This window comes from Oncorhynchus kisutch, unplaced genomic scaffold, assembly GCF_002021735.2.
Source record: "Oncorhynchus kisutch isolate 150728-3 unplaced genomic scaffold, Okis_V2 scaffold907, whole genome shotgun sequence".
NCBI classification, from domain to species: domain Eukaryota; kingdom Metazoa; phylum Chordata; class Actinopteri; order Salmoniformes; family Salmonidae; genus Oncorhynchus; species Oncorhynchus kisutch.
Window position 1 is genome coordinate 22,557 of NW_022262852.1, and position 18,824 is coordinate 41,380.

The 18,824-nt window shown below is 48.2% G+C and overlaps 1 protein-coding gene across 2 annotated transcripts in view; it reads right to left on the minus strand.

Annotated features, from left to right (window-relative positions):
• Positions 1-668: 668 nt before the first annotated feature.
• The window catches only part of LOC116363055 (rhophilin-2-like), an 80,887-nt gene continuing 62,731 nt past the window's right edge, over positions 669-18,824 (minus strand). The window contains exons 10-15 of one of the 2 annotated variants that reach the window (XM_031816974.1): positions 16,670-16,789; positions 13,667-13,861; positions 12,734-12,810; positions 11,061-11,210; positions 8,517-8,672; positions 669-5,650 (exon numbers count right to left, since the gene is read on the minus strand). In XM_031816974.1, coding sequence (XP_031672834.1) covers positions 5,390-5,650; positions 8,517-8,672; positions 11,061-11,210; positions 12,734-12,810; positions 13,667-13,861; positions 16,670-16,789 — 959 coding nt within the window. In that variant the 3' untranslated portion in view covers positions 669-5,389. The remainder of the gene's footprint in view (positions 5,651-8,516; positions 8,673-11,060; positions 11,211-12,733; positions 12,811-13,666; positions 13,862-16,669; positions 16,790-18,824) is intronic. The other variant, XM_031816975.1, reaches the window with a different exon arrangement.

The following is an 18,824-nucleotide window of genomic DNA, read 5'->3' on the forward strand; positions in this document are numbered from 1 at the left end:
CCAACCTACTCCACTATGGATGTAATGTCCCCCTCTATGGAAGGCAGAAAGATGCTCCAACCTACTCCACTATGGATGTAATGTCCCCCTCTATGGAAGGCAGAAAGATGCTCCAACCTACTCCACTATGGATGTAATGTCCCCCTCTATGGAAGGCAGAAAGATGCTCCAACCTACTCCACTATGGATGTAATGTCCCCCTCTATGGAAGGCAGAAAGATGCTCCAACCTACTCCACTATGGATGTAATGTCCCCCTCTATGGAAGGCAGAAAGATGCTCCAACCTACTCCACTATGGATGTAATGTCCCCCTCTATGGAAGGCAGAAAGATGCTCCAACCTACTCCACTATGGATGTAATGTCCCCCTCTATGGAAGGCAGAAAGATGCTCCAACCTACTCCACTATGGATGTAATGTCCCCCTCTATGGAAGGCAGAAAGATGCTCCAACCTACTCCACTATGGATGTAATGTCCCCCCCTATGGAAGGCAGAAAGATGCTCCAACCTACTCCACTATGGATGTAATGTCCCCCTCTATGGAAGGCAGAAAGATGCTCCAACCTACTCCACTATGGATGTAATGTCCCCCCCCATATGGAAGGCAGAAAGATGCTCCAACCTACTCCACTATGGATGTAATGTCCCCCTCTATGGAAGGCAGAAAGATGCTTCATCTATTCAGTTTATTCACATAGTTTATTGAGATTTAAGTTGACCGAGGACAAACATACACGATGATAAAATAATGACGGTACATTGATCAACAGCAAGACATTGTCACCACAGCTGTTTTGTATCGTGCAGTAAGAAAGGAGGTACAGAGTGAAACCATGGAAACCAACAGGAGAACAACAACAAGGAGTCCGTCCAAAATGGCCTCCTATCCCCTGTAGAGTGAACTACTTCTAACCAGCGCTCTATGGGCTCATTATATAGGGAATAGGGGGCCATTTGGGGTGTAACCCCCACTGCAGAAAACATGAGGACTGTGTAGATATTAACAGTGTAAGCCTCTCAACAGAAAACATGACTGTGTAGATATTAACAGTGTAAGCCTCCCAACAGAAAACATGACTGTGTAGATATTAACAGTGTAAGCCTCCCAACAGAAAACATGACTGTGACGATATATTCAATATATGCCTCCCAACAGAGATGAATAGTTTATAATCATGCAGTATACTGTACGCCTCCCAACAGAGATGAATAGTTTATAATCATGCAGTATACTGTACGCCTCCCAACAGAAAAACACTTTACAATAATATATCAACTCAATCATATCCATTTATACACACATGAAGTCAAAATGCCCTTCAATTCATTTTCCTTCATAATAATGTGCCTTTATATTTACACATAACTGGAGCAGGACAGCTATAGGTTAGAAACTCTACTAGCAAGGTTATAAACTCTACTAGCAAGGTTATAAACTCTACTATCAAGGTTATAAACTCTACTAGCAAGGTTATAAACTCTACTAGCAAGGTTATAAACTCTACTAGCAAGGTTATAAACTCTACTAGCAAGGTTATAAACTCTACTAGCAAGGTTATAAACTCTACTAGCAAGGTTATAAACTCTACTAGCAAGGTTATAAACTCTACTAGCAAGGTTATAAACTCTACTAGCAAGGTTATAAACTCTACTAGCAAGGTTATAAACTCTACTAGCAAGGTTATAAACTCTACTAGCAAGGTTATAAACTCTACTAGCAAGGTTATAAACTCTACTAGCAAGGTTATAAACTCTACTAGCAAGGTTATAAACTCTACTAGCAAGGTTATAAACTCTACTAGCAAGGTTATAAACTCTACTAGCAAGGTTATAAACTCTACTAGCAAGGTTATAAACTCTACTAGCAAGGTTATAAACTCTACTAGCAAGGTTATAAACTCTACTAGCAAGGTTATAAACTCTACTAGCAAGGTTATAAACTCTACTAGCAAGGTTATAAACTCTACTAGCAAGGCAATAGTTGGAGTAGTTTACACAAGCATGATAAAAACTGTACAACAACTATTTAGCCACAATTGAGTTCAGTAAAGATGGGACGGGCAATAGAAAAGGATTGTAACTGTCCTCGGTACAACAGGTGTGTTTACAATCAAACCTAGAGTACCTATGACCTGCACACAATGTGCTGCTTTGTAGAATTCAGGAAGCCACGAGTGGCATTTCCTGAAAGAAGATGAAACGCAGTGAATATATATATACTTTTTTTTTTTACATACCCCTTTGAAGACAATGATCTCAGAAAATACATTACTTTGCAACAGCCAACAGACTTCACAACTTTACAAATGCCGTCCACAAACGCTTTACCGTCCACAAACGCTTTACCGTCCACAAACGCTTTACAATGCACACACGCTTTACCGTCCACAAACGCTTTACAATGCACACACGCTTTACCGTCCACAAACGCTTTACAATGCACACACGCTTTACAATGCACACACGCTTTACAATGCACACACGCTTTACAATGCACACACGCTTTACAATGCACACACGCTTTACAATGCACACACGCTTTACCGTCCACAAACGCTTTACAATGCACACACGCTTTACCGTCCACAAACGCTTTACAATGCACACACGCTTTACAATGCACACACGCTTTACAATGCACACACGCTTTACAATGCACACACGCTTTACAATGCACACACGCTTTACAATGCACACACGCTTTACAATGCACACACGCTTTACAATGCACACACGCTTTACAATGCACACACGCTTTACAATGCACACACAGATATTCAGATGGTTTTATTGTTATAGAAATAATTAGATTATCAAAACGTATAATAATCTACTTTGTAGATAAGAAAGTGCAACACTGCAGTGTCAGAAAAATGTTCAGGTGGGCATCCAGTAGAGACCACTAGAGACCAGTAGAAACCACTAGAGACCAGTAGAAACCACTAGAGACCAGCAGAAACCATTAGAGACCAGGAGAAACCAGTAGAAACCACTAGAGACCAGTAGAAACCATTAGAGACCAGCAGAAACCAGTAGAAACCACTAGAGACCAGCAGAAACCATTAGAGACCAGCAGAAACCACTAGAGACCAGTAGAAACCAGTAGAGACCAGTAGAAACCCATAGAGACCACTAGAAACCACTAGAGACCAGTAGAAACCACTAGAGACCAGCAGAAACCATTAGAGACCAGCAGAAACCACTAGAGACCAGCAGAAACCACTAGAAACCACTAGAGACCAGTAGAAACCAGTAGAGACCAGTAGAAACCCATAGAGACCACTAGAGACCACTAGAGACCAGTAGAATCCCAATGGTGGAATCAAACAGGGACTCTTCCCTTCGATGGAACCCAGGCTTAGCGAAATTAACATGAACCTGTTGTATACTGTTATATTAACGTTATCATCTGCAAATACACTGAACACCGGAGACAAAAAACAGACAACACAACCAGGCTTTTTCCCTTTTTAACAAAATAGCCTTCATTTTTACCAGCAAATATTACACAAACATCCACAGAGATAGAACCACATCGGTCCGCTGGTAGGGAGACTTCTCCCTGCTCTACCAGGAAAGGTTGTCATTAAAATGGCTGCCGGTCAGCAGTACAGGAGGAGAGGGAAGATATTAGTGTTTAACTACAACGAGTTTCAAAATGGCTGCCGGTCAGCAGTACAGGAGGAGGGGATGGATATTAGTGTTTAACTACGACGAGTTTCAAAATGGCTGCCAGTCAGCAGTACAGGAGGAGGGGGAAGATATTAGTGTTTAAAATGGCTGCCGGTCAGCAGTACAGGAGGAGGGGATGGATATTAGTGTTTAACTACGACGAGTTTCAAAATGGCTGCCGGTCAGCAGTACAGGAGGAGGGGGAAGATATTAGTGTTTAAAATGGCTGCCGGTCAGCAGTACAGGAGGAGGGGGATGGATATTAGTGTTTAACTACGACGAGTTTCAAAATGGCTGCCGGTCAGCAGTACAGGAGGAGGGGGATGGATATTAGTGTTTAACTACGACGAGTTTCAAAATGGCTGCCGGTCAGCAGTACAGGAGGAGGGGGGATGGATATTAGTGTTTAACTACAACGAGTTTCATTTAAAGGCTTGTTAGAACTCACTATTACAAAATGGCAGAAGCTTAGGTGAGAGCTGTGTCTCGATGGCCCAGAGGTCTTTTGGTTTATTACACTGCTCAGGCCGCCCTCTCCATCCCTCCCTCTTTTCCCCTCAACCCAGGCCCCTTCTCTCCCTCCCTCCCCTGACATGCCAATAAAATCTAAAACACAGAGATTTCACAAGGCCTACATCAGAACAGCCCACCACACACAATATTCCTTCATATCAACCACAGTAATTGTCTTAACAAGAAATTACACACAAAAATAAAAAAATAAAGTAATCTATTTTCATCAGCTTACAGCGCACGGTGTTAGCCTATCACACACTCACTACAGACGTATCACTTCCTGGTTTCAGAGTTACATCCTTCACCTTCTACATAGTGGGATATCTACATAGTATAACTTGACATTTTTTACATTAGAATATCAACACACCGAGTATACAAAACATTAAGAACACCTTCCTAATATAGAGTGACACCGCCATCCTTTTTGCCCTCGGAACGGCCTCAATGTGTCAGAACGGCCTCAATGTGTCAGAACAGCCTCAATGTGTCAGAACAACCTCAATGTGCCAGAACAGCCTCATTCTGTCAGAACAGCCTCATTCTGTCAGAACAGCCTCAATGTGTCAGAACAGCCTCAATGTGTCAGAACAGCCTCAATGTGCCAGAACAGCCTCAATGTGTCGGGGCATGGACTCTACAAGGTGTTGAAAGCGTTCCACAGGGATGCTGGTCCATGTTGACTCCAGTGCTTCCCACAGTGGTGTCAAGATGGCTGGATGTCCTTTGGGTGGTGGACCATTCTTGATACACATGGGAAACTGTTGAGTGTGAAAAACCCAGCAGCGTTGCAGTTCTTCACACAAACCGGTGCACCCGACACCTACAACCATACCCTGTTTAAAGACACTTAAATATTTTGTCTTGCCCATTCACCCTCTGATTGGCACACAAATACAATCCATGTCTCAAATGTCAAGGCTTGAAAATCCTTCTTTAACCCGTCTCCTCCTCTTCCTCTACACTGATTAAAGTGGATTTAACATGTGTGCCCACAATGGCACCCTATTCCCTATATAGTGCACTACTTTAGACCAGAGCCCTATGGCACCCTATTCCCTATAGAGTGCACTACTTTAGACCAGAGCCCATAGACCTCCAAAGTACTGCACTATATGGAGAATAGGGTGCCATTTGAGACCGTCACACAGTATTCTCTAACCCAGTAGAGTGTCTGTACAGTCCAGTATGTTTCCTTCTCTAGTAAAGAGCGGAGTCGTTGTAGGGGCTGGAGGAAGGGAAGGTGGGACAGGGTTTGTTCCAAGGCAGTGTTCCAGAGTAGTCTGCTGTAGGGAGGCTCAGGGTGCTGGAGCTCTTCAGATGGTTCTTTACGCCCCAGGACAGGAAGGAGCCCTTCTTGGTCACCTTGCGGCCCTTGGGGCTCTTGTCGTCGTCGAATGCCAGGCAGATCATAGAGTAGGTCTTAGATATACCTCCGCAGTACGTGGCACTCTTAGTGGGCTGAGGGGAAGGAGCAGGAGAGGAAAATGAGGGAGAGAGGTGAGAGAGGAGGGGAGGAAGATGAGGGAGGGAGGGAGGGAGGGAGGGAGGGAGGGAGGGAGGGAGGGAGGGAGGGAGGGAGGGAGGAAGATGAGGAAGAGAGAGGAAGAGAGGGAGAGGTGAGAGGAGGGGAGGGATGAGAGGTGGGAGGGGAGGGAGAGAGGTAGGAGGGGAGGGAGAGAGGTAGGAGGGGAGGGAGAGAGAAGAAGGAGAGGAAGATAAGAGAGAGGAAGAGAGGGAGAGAGGATATTACTACAGCTAAAGACTAAACATTTCTAATTTCTACTTAAATGAGTGAAACTGTTTGAGTTTAAAAAATATTCCCCCCAAAAATCCGGGTATTGGTCACATAATATAAAACGCTTCCTGCAATACTTATCCGTTTGACTAAATGAAAAGAAGAGCACATTCAGATGGGAAACTGCCCCTTCTGTCTGTAATCATCAAGCTGAGAGAGAGAGGACCTCCTCGTCGAGAGCTGAGAGAGAGAGGACCTCCTCGCTGAGAGAGAGAGGACCTCCTCGCTGAGAGAGAGAGAGGACCTCCTCGTCGAGAGCTGAGAGAGAGAGAGGACCTCCTCGTCGAGAGCTGAGAGAGAGAGGACCTCCTCGTCGAGAGCTGAGAGAGAGAGGACCTCCTCGTCGAGAGCTGAGAGAGAGAGGACCTCCTCGTCGAGAGCTGAGAGAGAGAGGACCTCCTCGTCGAGAGCTGAGAGAGAGAGAGGACCTCCTCGTCGAGAGCTGAGAGAGAGAGGACCTCCTCGTCGAGAGCTGAGAGAGAGAGGACCTCCTCGTCGAGAGCTGAGAGAGAGAGGACCTCCTCGTCGAGAGCTGAGAGAGAGAGGACCTCCTCGTCGAGAGCTGAGAGAGAGAGGACCTCCTCGTCGAGAGCTGAGAGAGAGAGGACCTCCTCGTCGAGAGCTGAGAGAGAGAGGACCTCCTCGTCGAGAGCTGAGAGAGAGAGGACCTCCTCGTCGAGAGCTGAGAGAGAGAGGACCTCCTCGTCGAGAGCTGAGAGAGAGAGGACCTCCTCGTCGAGAGCTGAGAGAGAGAGGACCTCCTCGTCGAGAGCTGAGAGAGAGAGGACCTCCTCGTCGAGAGCTGAGAGAGAGAGGACCTCCTCGTCGAGAGCTGAGAGAGAGAGGACCTCCTCGTCGAGAGCTGAGAGAGAGAGGACCTCCTCGTCGAGAGCTGAGAGAGAGAGGACCTCCTCGTCGAGAGCTGAGAGAGAGAGGACCTCCTCGTCGAGAGCTGAGAGAGAGAGGACCTCCTCGTCGAGAGCTGAGAGAGAGAGGACCTCCTCGTCGAGAGCTGAGAGAGAGAGGACCTCCTCGTCGAGAGCTGAGAGAGAGAGGACCTCCTCGTCGAGAGCTGAGAGAGAGAGGACCTCCTCGTCGAGAGCTGAGAGAGAGGACCTCCTCGTCGAGAGCTGAGAGAGAGGACCTCCTCGTCGAGAGCTGAGAGAGAGAGGACCTCCTCATCACCAAGCTGAGAAAGAGAGGTACTCCTCATCACCAAGCTGAGAGAGAGAGGAAATCCTCATCACCAAGCTGAGAGAGAGAGGTACTCCTCATCACCAAGCTGAGAGAGAGAGGTACTCCTCATCACCAAGCTGAGAAAGAGAGGTACTCCTCATCACCAAGCTGAGAAAGAGGTACTCCTCATCACCAAGCAGAGAAAGAGAGGTACTCCTCATCACCAAGCTGAGAAAGAGAGGTACTCCTCATCGAGAGCTGAGAGAGAGAGAGATACTCATCGAGAGAGGACCTCCTCATCGAGAGCTAAGAAAGAGAGGACCTCCTCAAGAGCTAAGAAAGAGAGGACCTCCTCATCGAGAGCTGAGAAAGAGAGGAACTCCTCATCGAGAGCTAAGAAAGAGAGGAACTCCTCATCGAGAGCTGAGAGAGAGAGAGATACTCATCGAGAGAGGACCTCCTCATCACCAAGCTGAGAAAGAGAGGAACTCCTCATCGAGAGCTAAGAAAGAGAGGACCTCCTCATCACCAAGCTGAGAAAGAGAGGCCTCCTCATCGAGAGCTAAGAAAGAGAGGAACTCCTCGTCGAGAGCTGAGAGAGAGAGAGAGATACTCATCGAGAGAGGATCTCCTCATCGAGAGCTAAGAAAGAGAGGACCTCCTCATCGAGAGCTAAGAAAGAGAGGACCTCCTCAAGAGCTAAGAAAGAGAGGACCTCCTCATCGAGAGCTAAGAAAGAGAGGAACTCCTCATCGAGAGCTAAGAAAGAGAGGAACTCCTCATCACCAAGCTGAGAAAGAAAGGGTGACCGTCCAGGCTTCCTCAGGAGCCAATAAGGACCTTCCAGGCTTCCTCGGGAGCCAATAAGGACCTTGCAGGCTTCCTCGGGAGCCAATAAGGACCTTCCAGGCTTCCTCGGGAGCCAATAAGGACCTTCCAGGCTTCCTCGGGAGCCAATAAGGACCTTCCAGGCTTCCTCGGGAGCCAATAAGGACCTTCCAGGCTTCCTCGGGAGCCAATAAGGACCTTCCAGGCTTCCTCGGGAGCCAATAAGGACCTTCCAGGCTTCCTCGGGAGCCAATAAGGACCTTCCAGGCTTCCTCGGGAGCCAATAAGGACCTTCCAGGCTTCCTCGGGAGCCAATAAGGACCTTCCAGGCTTCCTCGGGAGCCAATAAGGACCTTCCAGGCTTCCTCGGGAGCCAAAAAGAACCTGCAAGGCTTCCTCGGGAGCCAATAAGGACCTTCCAGGCTTCCTCGGGAGCCAATAAGGACCTTCCAGGCTTCCTCGGGAGCCAATAAGGACCTTCCAGGCTTCCTCGGGAGCCAATCAGAGCCAGAGGGCGGACCTTACCATGGGCAGGCCGCTGTCCATCAAGCTAACAACGCGGATGTCGATCCCGTCCTCGTCCACATCCTTCAGCAGCCGCATCACATCGCTCACTACCATCCACTTACAGTCCGCGTCTCCCACGGCAACAATGTAGTCCCCCTCTTTCAGCCCGTCGACCTGGTAACAGAGAGATAACAACATTTAGTCATGAACAATAGGTGGAAGGAGGTTTTTAACATTTCCAAAGCAACTGAAATAAAACATAAGAGTGAAATAATCAAAAATGAACAGTAAACATTACACTCATGGAAGTTCCAAAAATAATAAAGACATTTCAAATGTCATAAGTCTATTTACAGTGTTGTAACGATGTGAAAATACTTGAAGTACAAAAGGAAAACGAAATAAAAACATAAATTTACACTATTGTTTGTTTGCATCATGCTGTGGGGGTGTTTTTCAGTGGCAGGGACAGGGAGACTAGTCAGGATCAAGGGAAAGATGAACAGAGTAAAGTACAGAGAGATCATTGATGGAAACCTGCTCCAGAGCGCTCAGGACCTCAGACTGTGGTGGAGGTTCACCTTCCAACAGGACAACAACCCTAAGCACACAACCCTTCCCTCCTTGAGGCTAAGTGTGCGTCAGCCTAACCCTTCCCCCCATTAGCCTAAGTGTGCGTCAGCCTAACCCTTCCCTCCTTTAGCCTAAGTGTGCGTCAGCCTAACCCTTCCCCCCATTAGCCTAAATGTGCGTCAGCCTAACCCTTCCCTCCTTTAGCCTAAATGTGCGTCAGCCTAACCCTTCCCCCCATTAGCCTAAGTGTGCGTCAGCCTAACCCTTCCCCCCATTAGCCTAAATGTGCGTCAGCCTAACCCTTCCCTCCTTTAGCCTAAGTGTGCGTCAGCCTAACCCTTCCCCCCATTAGCCTAAATGTGCGTCAGCATAACCCTTCCCTCCTTTAGCCTAAGTGTGCGTCAGCCTAACCCTTCCCCCCCCATTAGCCTAAGTGTGCGTCAGCCTAACCCTTCCCCCCCATTAGCCTAAATGTGCGTCAGCCTAACCCTTCCCTCCTTTAGCCTAAGTGTGCGTCAGCCTAACCCTTCCCCCCCCATTAGCCTAAGTGTGCGTCAGCCTAACCCTTCCCCCCATTAGCCTAAGTGTGCGTCAGCCTAACCCTTCCCCCCCATTAGCCTAAATGTGCGTCAGCCTAACCCTTCCCTCCTTGAGGCTAAATGTGCGTCAGCCTAACCCTTCCCCCCATTAGCCTAAGAGTGCGTCAGCCAAACCCTTCCCCCCCATTAGCCTAAGTGTGCGTCAGCCTAACCCTTCCCCCCCATTAGCCTAAATGTGCGTCAGCCTAACCCTTCCCTCCTTGAGGCTAAGTGTGCATCAGCCTAACCCTTCCCCCCCATTAGCCTAAGTGTGCGTCAGCCTAACCCTTCCCTCCTTGAGCCTAAGAGTGCATCAGCCAAACCCTTCCCCCCCATTAGCCTAAGTGTGCGTCAGCCTAACCCTTCCCCCCCATTAGCCTAAATGTGCGTCAGCCTAACCCTTCCCTCCTTGAGGCTAAGTGTGCGTCAGCCTAACCCTTCCCTCCTTGAGGCTAAGTGTGCGTCAGCCTAACCCTTCCCCCCCATTAGCCTAAGAGTGCGTCAGCCTAACCCTTCCCCCCATTAGCCTAAGTGTGCGTCAGCCTAACCCTTCCCCCCATTAGCCTAAATGTGCGTCAGCCTAACCCTTCCCTCCTTTAGCCTAAGTGTGCGTCAGCCTAACCCTTCCCCCCATTAGCCTAAATGTGCGTCAGCATAACCCTTCCCTCCTTTAGCCTAAGTGTGCGTCAGCCTAACCCTTCCCCCCCCATTAGCCTAAGTGTGCGTCAGCCTAACCCTTCCCCCCCATTAGCCTAAATGTGCGTCAGCCTAACCCTTCCCTCCTTTAGCCTAAGTGTGCGTCAGCCTAACCCTTCCCCCCCCATTAGCCTAAGTGTGCGTCAGCCTAACCCTTCCCCCCATTAGCCTAAGTGTGCGTCAGCCTAACCCTTCCCCCCCATTAGCCTAAATGTGCGTCAGCCTAACCCTTCCCTCCTTGAGGCTAAATGTGCGTCAGCCTAACCCTTCCCCCCATTAGCCTAAGAGTGCGTCAGCCAAACCCTTCCCCCCCATTAGCCTAAGTGTGCGTCAGCCTAACCCTTCCCCCCCATTAGCCTAAATGTGCGTCAGCCTAACCCTTCCCTCCTTGAGGCTAAGTGTGCATCAGCCTAACCCTTCCCCCCCATTAGCCTAAGTGTGCGTCAGCCTAACCCTTCCCTCCTTGAGCCTAAGAGTGCATCAGCCAAACCCTTCCCCCCCATTAGCCTAAGTGTGCGTCAGCCTAACCCTTCCCCCCCATTAGCCTAAATGTGCGTCAGCCTAACCCTTCCCTCCTTGAGGCTAAGTGTGCGTCAGCCTAACCCTTCCCTCCTTGAGGCTAAGTGTGCGTCAGCCTAACCCTTCCCCCCCATTAGCCTAAGAGTGCGTCAGCCTAACCCTTCCCCCCCAGTAACCAGTAGTATAGCAGACTCACAGCGGCAGGGCAGAGTGGGTCCAGGGAGGTAACCTGTACAGGTACTGGGTCTCCTCTCAGGGTGAAGCCCAGGTCTCTGTCCTCCAGTCTCAGCCTGACGGTACGAGGAGCTGTCCACCGTTGCTTAGCAGAGAACACTGACAGAGGACCCTGGAGGGGGAGGGGCAGGTTATGAAAACTTACCATGGACACCCCAAACCTTGATAGGACTGACAGTGGGCCTTCCAAATGGTACTAAGGGACCTGGTCTAAGATAGGGCACTATGTAGGGAATAGATGAGGGTGCGTTTGGGACACCATGGGTTAATGTTAGTACTGCCATAGTGGTTCTGTTGGATCACTGTCTCCAGGGTTAATGTTAGTACTGCCAGTGGTTCTGTTGGATCACTGTCTCCAGGGTTAATGTTAGTACTGCCATAGTGGTTCTGTTGGGTCACTGTCTCCAGGGTTAATGTTAGTACTGCCATAGTGGTTCTGTTGGATCACTGTCTCCAGGGTTAATGTTAGTACTGCCATAGTGGTTCTGTTGGGTCACTGTCTCCAGGGTTAATGTTAGTACTGCCATAGTGGTTCTGTTGGATCACTGTCTCCAGGGTTAATGTTAGTACTGCCATAGTGGTTCTGTTGGATCACTGTCTCCAGGGTTAATGTTAGTACTGCCATAGTGGTTCTGTTGGGTCACTGTCTCCAGGGTTAATGTTAGTACTGCCATAGTGGTTCTGTTGGGTCACTGTCTCCAGGGTTAATGTTAGTACTGCCATAGTGGTTCTGTTGGGTCACTGTCTCCAGGGTTAATGTTAGTACTGCCATAGTGGTTCTGTTGGGTCACTGTCTCCAGGGTTAATGTTAGTACTGCCATAGTGGTTCTGTTGGGTCACTGTCTCCAGGGTTAATGTTAGTACTGCCATAGTGGTTCTGTTGGGTCACTGTCTCCAGGGTTAATGTTAGTACTGCCATAGTGGTTCTGTTGGGTCACTGTCTCCAGGGTTAATGTTAGTACTGCCATAGTGGTTCTGTTGGGTCACTGTCTCCAGGGTTAATGTTAGTACTGCCATAGTGGTTCTGTTGGGTCACTGTCTCCAGGGTTAATGTTAGTACTGCCATAGTGGTTCTGTTGGGTCACTGTCTCCAGGGTTAATGTTAGTACTGCCATAGTGGTTCTGTTGGGTCACTGTCTCCAGGGTTAATGTTAGTACTGCCATAGTGGTTCTGTTGGGTCACTGTCTCCAGGGTTAATGTTAGTACTACCATAGTGGTTCTGTTGAGTCACTGTCTCCAGGGTTAATGTTAGTACTGACATAGTGGTTCTGTTGGGTCACTGTCTCCAGGGTTAATGTTAGTACTGCCATAGTGGTTCTGTTGGGGCGGATTCAGAAAACAGCACCACACCATCTGGGTGTTCAAAGAAAGTTTAACTGAATTTAACTGTTTAAAACAACAACACACAAATCCAGAGCTTTGTGATGCCAATTTCTGAATAGACCGTAGATATTTTACACGACGGGACGGTTTCCCAGACACAGATTAATCTTAGTCCCAGACTATAAGAGGAGTTTTAAGAGTTACTGGTGATTCTCTATTCACCAAGCTTCATAGTCCAGGACTAGGCTTTAACAATCTGTGTCTGGAACAGCAGCCCTGAAATGTTAAAAGAAATTAGTAAGCCCACATACCAGCCTCCGGAAAAAGTCTGTGACTTTCACCTTTGTGGACATGGGCGTTTCCATCTCTGCCTTGTGCTCCGTTTTAGCTGAGGAGGGAAAACAGGTCTGTTTATTACCACAACAACACAACCTGCCAACGTCCTCTGGGGTTCAGCACGACAGGGAGCGCATGGCCACACTGTAAACATTACAGTATCACAACATCCTGGACCTACTAAACAGCTGTTTAAAAGGTTATTAGGTTGTTTCACATGAGAACCAACCAGGAAGTTACATTGTATGTCTAGTCTTACAATCCACACCACCGATGGAACAGACCCATTGTAATGAGGTCCAACAGTCACACCCCCTCTGTCTCTCCAATGACATGAGGTCCAACAGTCAGACCCCCTCTGTCTCTCCAATGACATGAGGTCCAACAGCCAGACCCCCTCGGTCTCTCCAATGACATGAGGTCCAACAGTCAGACCCCCTCGGTCTCTCCAATGACATGAGGTCCAACAGACAGACCCCCTCTGTCTCTCCAATGATATGAGGTACATTTGACAGTCAGACCCCTCTGTCTCACCAATGACATGAGGTACATTTATTTGACAGTCAGACCCCTCTGTCTCACCAATGACATGAGGTACATTTATTTGACAGTCAGACCCCTCGGTCTCTCCAATGACATGAGGTCCAACAGTCAGACTCCCTCGGTCTCTCTAATGACAGTCAGTTGTCTTGAATCAACAGTGATGTGGAGCCAGAGCTGATGACCATGTAAAAAGGTTTTTAAATGAGGTTGATTGAGTGGTTGATTGGTTGGTTGATTGATTTGTTGATTGAGTGGTTGGTTGATTGATTGATTGATTGGTTGGTTGGTTGAGTTCCCAATAAGAGGTTCACTTACAGACGATGTCTGGTGCTTCACAAATACAATTGATTGATTGATTGACTCACAGATGATGTCTGGAGCCTCCAGGTAGTCTGTGAACTCGTCCTCTCGGTTGTTGTCATTGAACTTGGCCAGGGAACGGTTGTGACTGGCCTGGAGGATGGCCTGGAGCACATCCAGCTTCCTGAGGTGACGACACAGACTATGGATCCTCAGACCCTCCTCATGACCTATCACAGCCCGCCGCAGGTGGGCCTTACCTGGGGAAGGAGTAGGGAGGTGGAGGAGGGAGGAGGAATTAACGGGGAGGTGGAGGAGAGGAGGGGAGGGAGGTGGAGGGGTACCAGGTGATAACATGGCTATATACACACACCGGGTACCAGGTGATAACATGGCTATATACACACACCGGGTACCAGGGGATAACATGGCTATATACACACAGGGTACCAGGTGATAACATGGCTATATACACACCGGGTACCAGGTGATAATATGGCTATATACACACCGGGTACCAGGTGATAACATGGCTATATACACACGGGGTACCAGGTGATAACATGGCTATATACACACGGGGTACCAGGTGATAACATGGCTATATACACACAGGGCACCATGTGATAACATGGCTATATACACACGGGGTACCAGGTGATAACGGGGCTATACACACGGGGTACCAGGTGATAACGGGGCTATACACACGGGGTACCAGGTGATAACGGGGCTATACACACGGGGTACCAGGTGATAACATGGCTATATACACACGGGGTACCAGGTGATAACATGGCTATATACACACGGGGTACCAGTTGATAACATGGCTATATACACACGGGGACCAGGTGATAACGGGGCTATACACACGGGGTACCAGGTGATAACATGGCTATATACACAAGGGGTACCAGGTGATAACAGGGTGTAGAGTCCAGACAGTCAGGGACTATATAAATGACAGTCAGTGTGTCGAGTCCAGACAGTCAGGACTATATAAATGACAGTCAGTGTGTAGAGTCCAGACAGTCAGGGACTATATAAATGACAGTGTGTAGAGTCCAGACAGTCAGGGACTATATAAATGACAGTGTGTAGAGTCCAGACAGTCAGGGACTTTATAAATGACAGTCAGTGTGTAGAGTCCAGACAGTCAGGGACTATATAAATGACAGTCAGTGTGTAGAGTTCAGACAGTCAGGACTATATAAATGACAGTCAGTGTGTAGAGTCCAGACAGTCAGGGACTATATAAATGACAGTGTGTAGAGTCCAGACAGTCAGGGACTATATAAATGACAGTGTGTAGAGTCCAGACAGTCAGGGACTATATAAATGACAGTGTGTAGAGTCCAGACAGTCAGGGACTATATAAATGACAGTCATGTGTGTAGAGTCCAGACAGTCAAGGACTATATAAATGACAGTGTGTAGAGTCCAGACAGTCAGGGACTATATAAATGACAGTCAGTGTGTAGAGTCCAGACAGTCAGGGGCTATATAAATGACAGGGTGTTGAGTCCAGACAGTCAGGACTATATAAATGACAGTCAGTGTGTAGAGTCCAGACAGTCAGGGACTATATAAATGACAGTGTGTAGAGTCCAGACAGTCAGGGACTATATAAATGGCAGTGTGTAGAGTCCAGACAGTCAGGGACTTTATAAATGACAGTCAGTGTGTAGAGTCCAGACAGTCAGGGACTATATAAATGACAGTCAGTGTGTAGAGTTCAGACAGTCAGGACTATATAAATGACAGTCCGTGTGTAGAGTCCAGACAGTCAGGGACTATATAAATGACAGTCATGTGTGTTGAGTCCAGACAGTCAGGGACTATATAAATGACAGTGTGTAGAGTCCAGACAGTCAGGGACTATATAAATGACAGTGTGTAGAGTCCAGACAGTCAGGGACTATATAAATGACAGTGTGTAGAGTCCAGACAGTCAGGGACTTTATAAATGACAGTCAGTGTGTAGAGTCCAGACAGTCAGGGACTATATAAATGACAGTCAGTGTGTAGAGTTCAGACAGTCAGGACTATATAAATGACAGTCAGTGTGTAGAGTCCAGACAGTCAGGGACTATATAAATGACAGTCAGTGTGTAGAGTCCAGACAGTCAGGGACTATATAAATGACAGTCATGTGTGTAGAGTCCAGACAGTCAGGTACTATATAAATGACAGTCATGTGTGTAGAGTCCAGACAGTCAGGGACTATATAAATGACAGTGTGTAGAGTCCAGACAGTCAGGGACTATATAAATGACAGTGTGTAGAGTCCAGACAGTCAGGGACTATATAAATGACAGTCATGTGTGTAGAGTCCAGACAGTCAAGGACTATATAAATGACAGTGTGTAGAGTCCAGACAGTCAGGGACTATATAAATGACAGTCAGTGTGTAGAGTCCAGACAGTCAGGGACTATATAAATGACAGTCAGTGTGTAGAGTCCAGACAGTCAGGGACTATATAAATGACAGTCAGTGTGTAGAGTCCAGACAGTCAGGGACTATATAAATGACAGTCAGTGTGTAGAGTCCAGACAGTCAGGACTATATAAATGACAGTCAGTGTGTAGAGTCCAGACAGTCAGGGACTATATAAATGACAGTCAGTGTGTAGAGTCCAGACAGTCAGGGACTTTATAAATGACAGTCAGTGTGTAGAGTCCAGACAGTCAGGGACTATATAAATGACAGTCAGTGTGTAGAGTCCAGACAGTCAGGACTATATAAATGACAGTCAGTGTGTAGAGTCCAGACAGTCAAGGACTATATAAATGACAGTGTGTAGAGTCCAGACAGTCAGGGACTATATAAATGACAGTCAGTGTGTAGAGTTCAGACAGTCAGGGACTATATAAATGACAGGGTGTTGAGTCCAGACAGTCAAGGACTATATAAATGACAGTCAGTGTGTAGAGTCCAGACAGTCAGGGACTATATAAATGACAGTGTGTAGAGTCCAGACAGTCAGGGACTATATAATGACTGTATCTAGACCTAAACCACATAAAGGACTTGTTTAAACACGGCATTGGGTTTGGAGCCTTACCGATTTGTCGTCTCTCCTCTATCTTCCTGAGGATGTCGAGTGGGGAGCGGCCATCTGGCATGGCATCATACGCCTGGGACAGAGCCTTCTCCTGTTGGTCCTCGTCATCACTGGGCCTCACTGGAAAACACAGAGACAGGAGACAGGGATTAGAAATGGCAACACAGAGACATGAGACAGGGATGAGGGACATGGCAACACAGAGACATGGATTAGGGACATGGCAACACAGAGACAGGGATTAGGGACACGTCAACACAGAGACAGGAGACAGGGATTAGGGACACGTCAACACAGAGGCAGGGATTAGGGACACACGGCAACACAGAGACAGGAGACAGGGATTAGGGACACGGCAACACAGAGACAGGAGACGGGGATTAAGGACATGGCAACACAGAGACAGGGATTAGGGACATGGCAACACAGAGACAGGGATTAGGGACATGGCAACACAGAGACAGGGATTAGGGACATGGCAACACAGAGACAGGGATTAGGGACACGGCAACACAGAGACGGGGATTAGGGACATGGCAACACAGAGACGGGGATTAGGGACATGGCAACACAGAGACAGGGATTAGGGACATGGCAACACAGAGACAGGGATTAGGGACATGGCAACACAGAGACAGGGATCAGGGACATGGCAACACAGAGACAGGAGACAGGGATTAGACATGGCAACACAGAGACGGGGATTAGGGACATGGCAACACAGAGACGGGGATTAGGGACATGGCAACACAGAGACAGGGATTAGGGACATGGCAACACAGAGACAGGGATTAGGGACATGGCAACACAGAGACAGGGATCAGGGACATGGCAACACAGAGACAGGAGACAGGGATTAGACATGGCAACACAGAGACAGGGATTAGGGACACGGAAACACAGAGACGGGGATCAGGGACACTGCAACACAGAGACAGGAGACGGGGATTAGACATGGCAACACAGAGACGGGGATCAGGGACACACAGAGACTAGGACACGGCAACACAGAGACTAGGACACGGCAACACAGAGACTAGGACACGGCAACACAGAGACTAGGACACGGCAACACAGAGACTAGGACACGGCAACACAGAGACTAGGACACGGCAACACAGAGACTAGGACACGGCAACACAGAGACTAGGACACGGCAACACAGAGACTAGGACACGGCAACACAGAGACTAGGACACGGCAACAGACAGGGATTAGGGACACGGCAACATATAAGGCCCTGCCCCACCCCCCTTTCGGAAAAGCTGACCACGACTCCATTTTGTTGATCCCTGCCTACAGACAGAAACTAAAACAAGAAGCTCCCACGCTGAGGTCTGTCCAACGCTGGTCTGACCAAGCTGACTCCACACTCCAAGACTGCTTCCATCACGTGGACTGGGAGATGTTTCGTATTGCGTCAGACAACAACATTGACGAATACGCTGATTCGGGGGGTGCGAGTTCATTAGAACGTGCGTTGAAGATGTTGTTCCCATAGCAACGATTAAAACATTCCCTAACCAGAAACCGTGGATTGATGGCAGCATTCGTGTGAAACTGAAGGCGCGAACCACTGCTTTTAATCAGGGCAAGGTGTCTGGTAACATGACTGAATACAAACAGTGCAGCTATTCCCTCCGCAAGGCTATCAAACAAGCTAAGCGCCAGTACAGAGACAAAGTAGAATCTCAATTCAACGGCTCAGACACAAGAGGCATGTGGCAGGGTCTACAGTCAATCACGGACTACAGGAAGAAACCCAGCCCAGTCACGGACCAGGATGTCTTGCTCCCAGGCAGACTAAATAACTTTTTTGCCCGCTTTGAGGACAATACAGTGCCACTGACACGGCCTGCAACGAAAACATGCGGTCTCTCCTTCACTGCAGCCGAAGTGAGTAAGACATTTAAACGTGTTAACCCTCGCAAGGCTGCAGGCCCAGACGGCATCCCCAGCCGCGCCCTCAGAGCATGGGCAGACCAGCTGGCCGGTGTGTTTACGGACATATTCAATCAATCCCTATACCAGTCTGCTGTTCCCACATGCTTCAAGAGGGCCACCATTGTTCCTGTTCCCAAGAAAGCTAAGGTAACTGAGCTAAACGATTACCGCCCCGTAGCACTCACATCCGTCATCATGAAGTGCTTTGAGA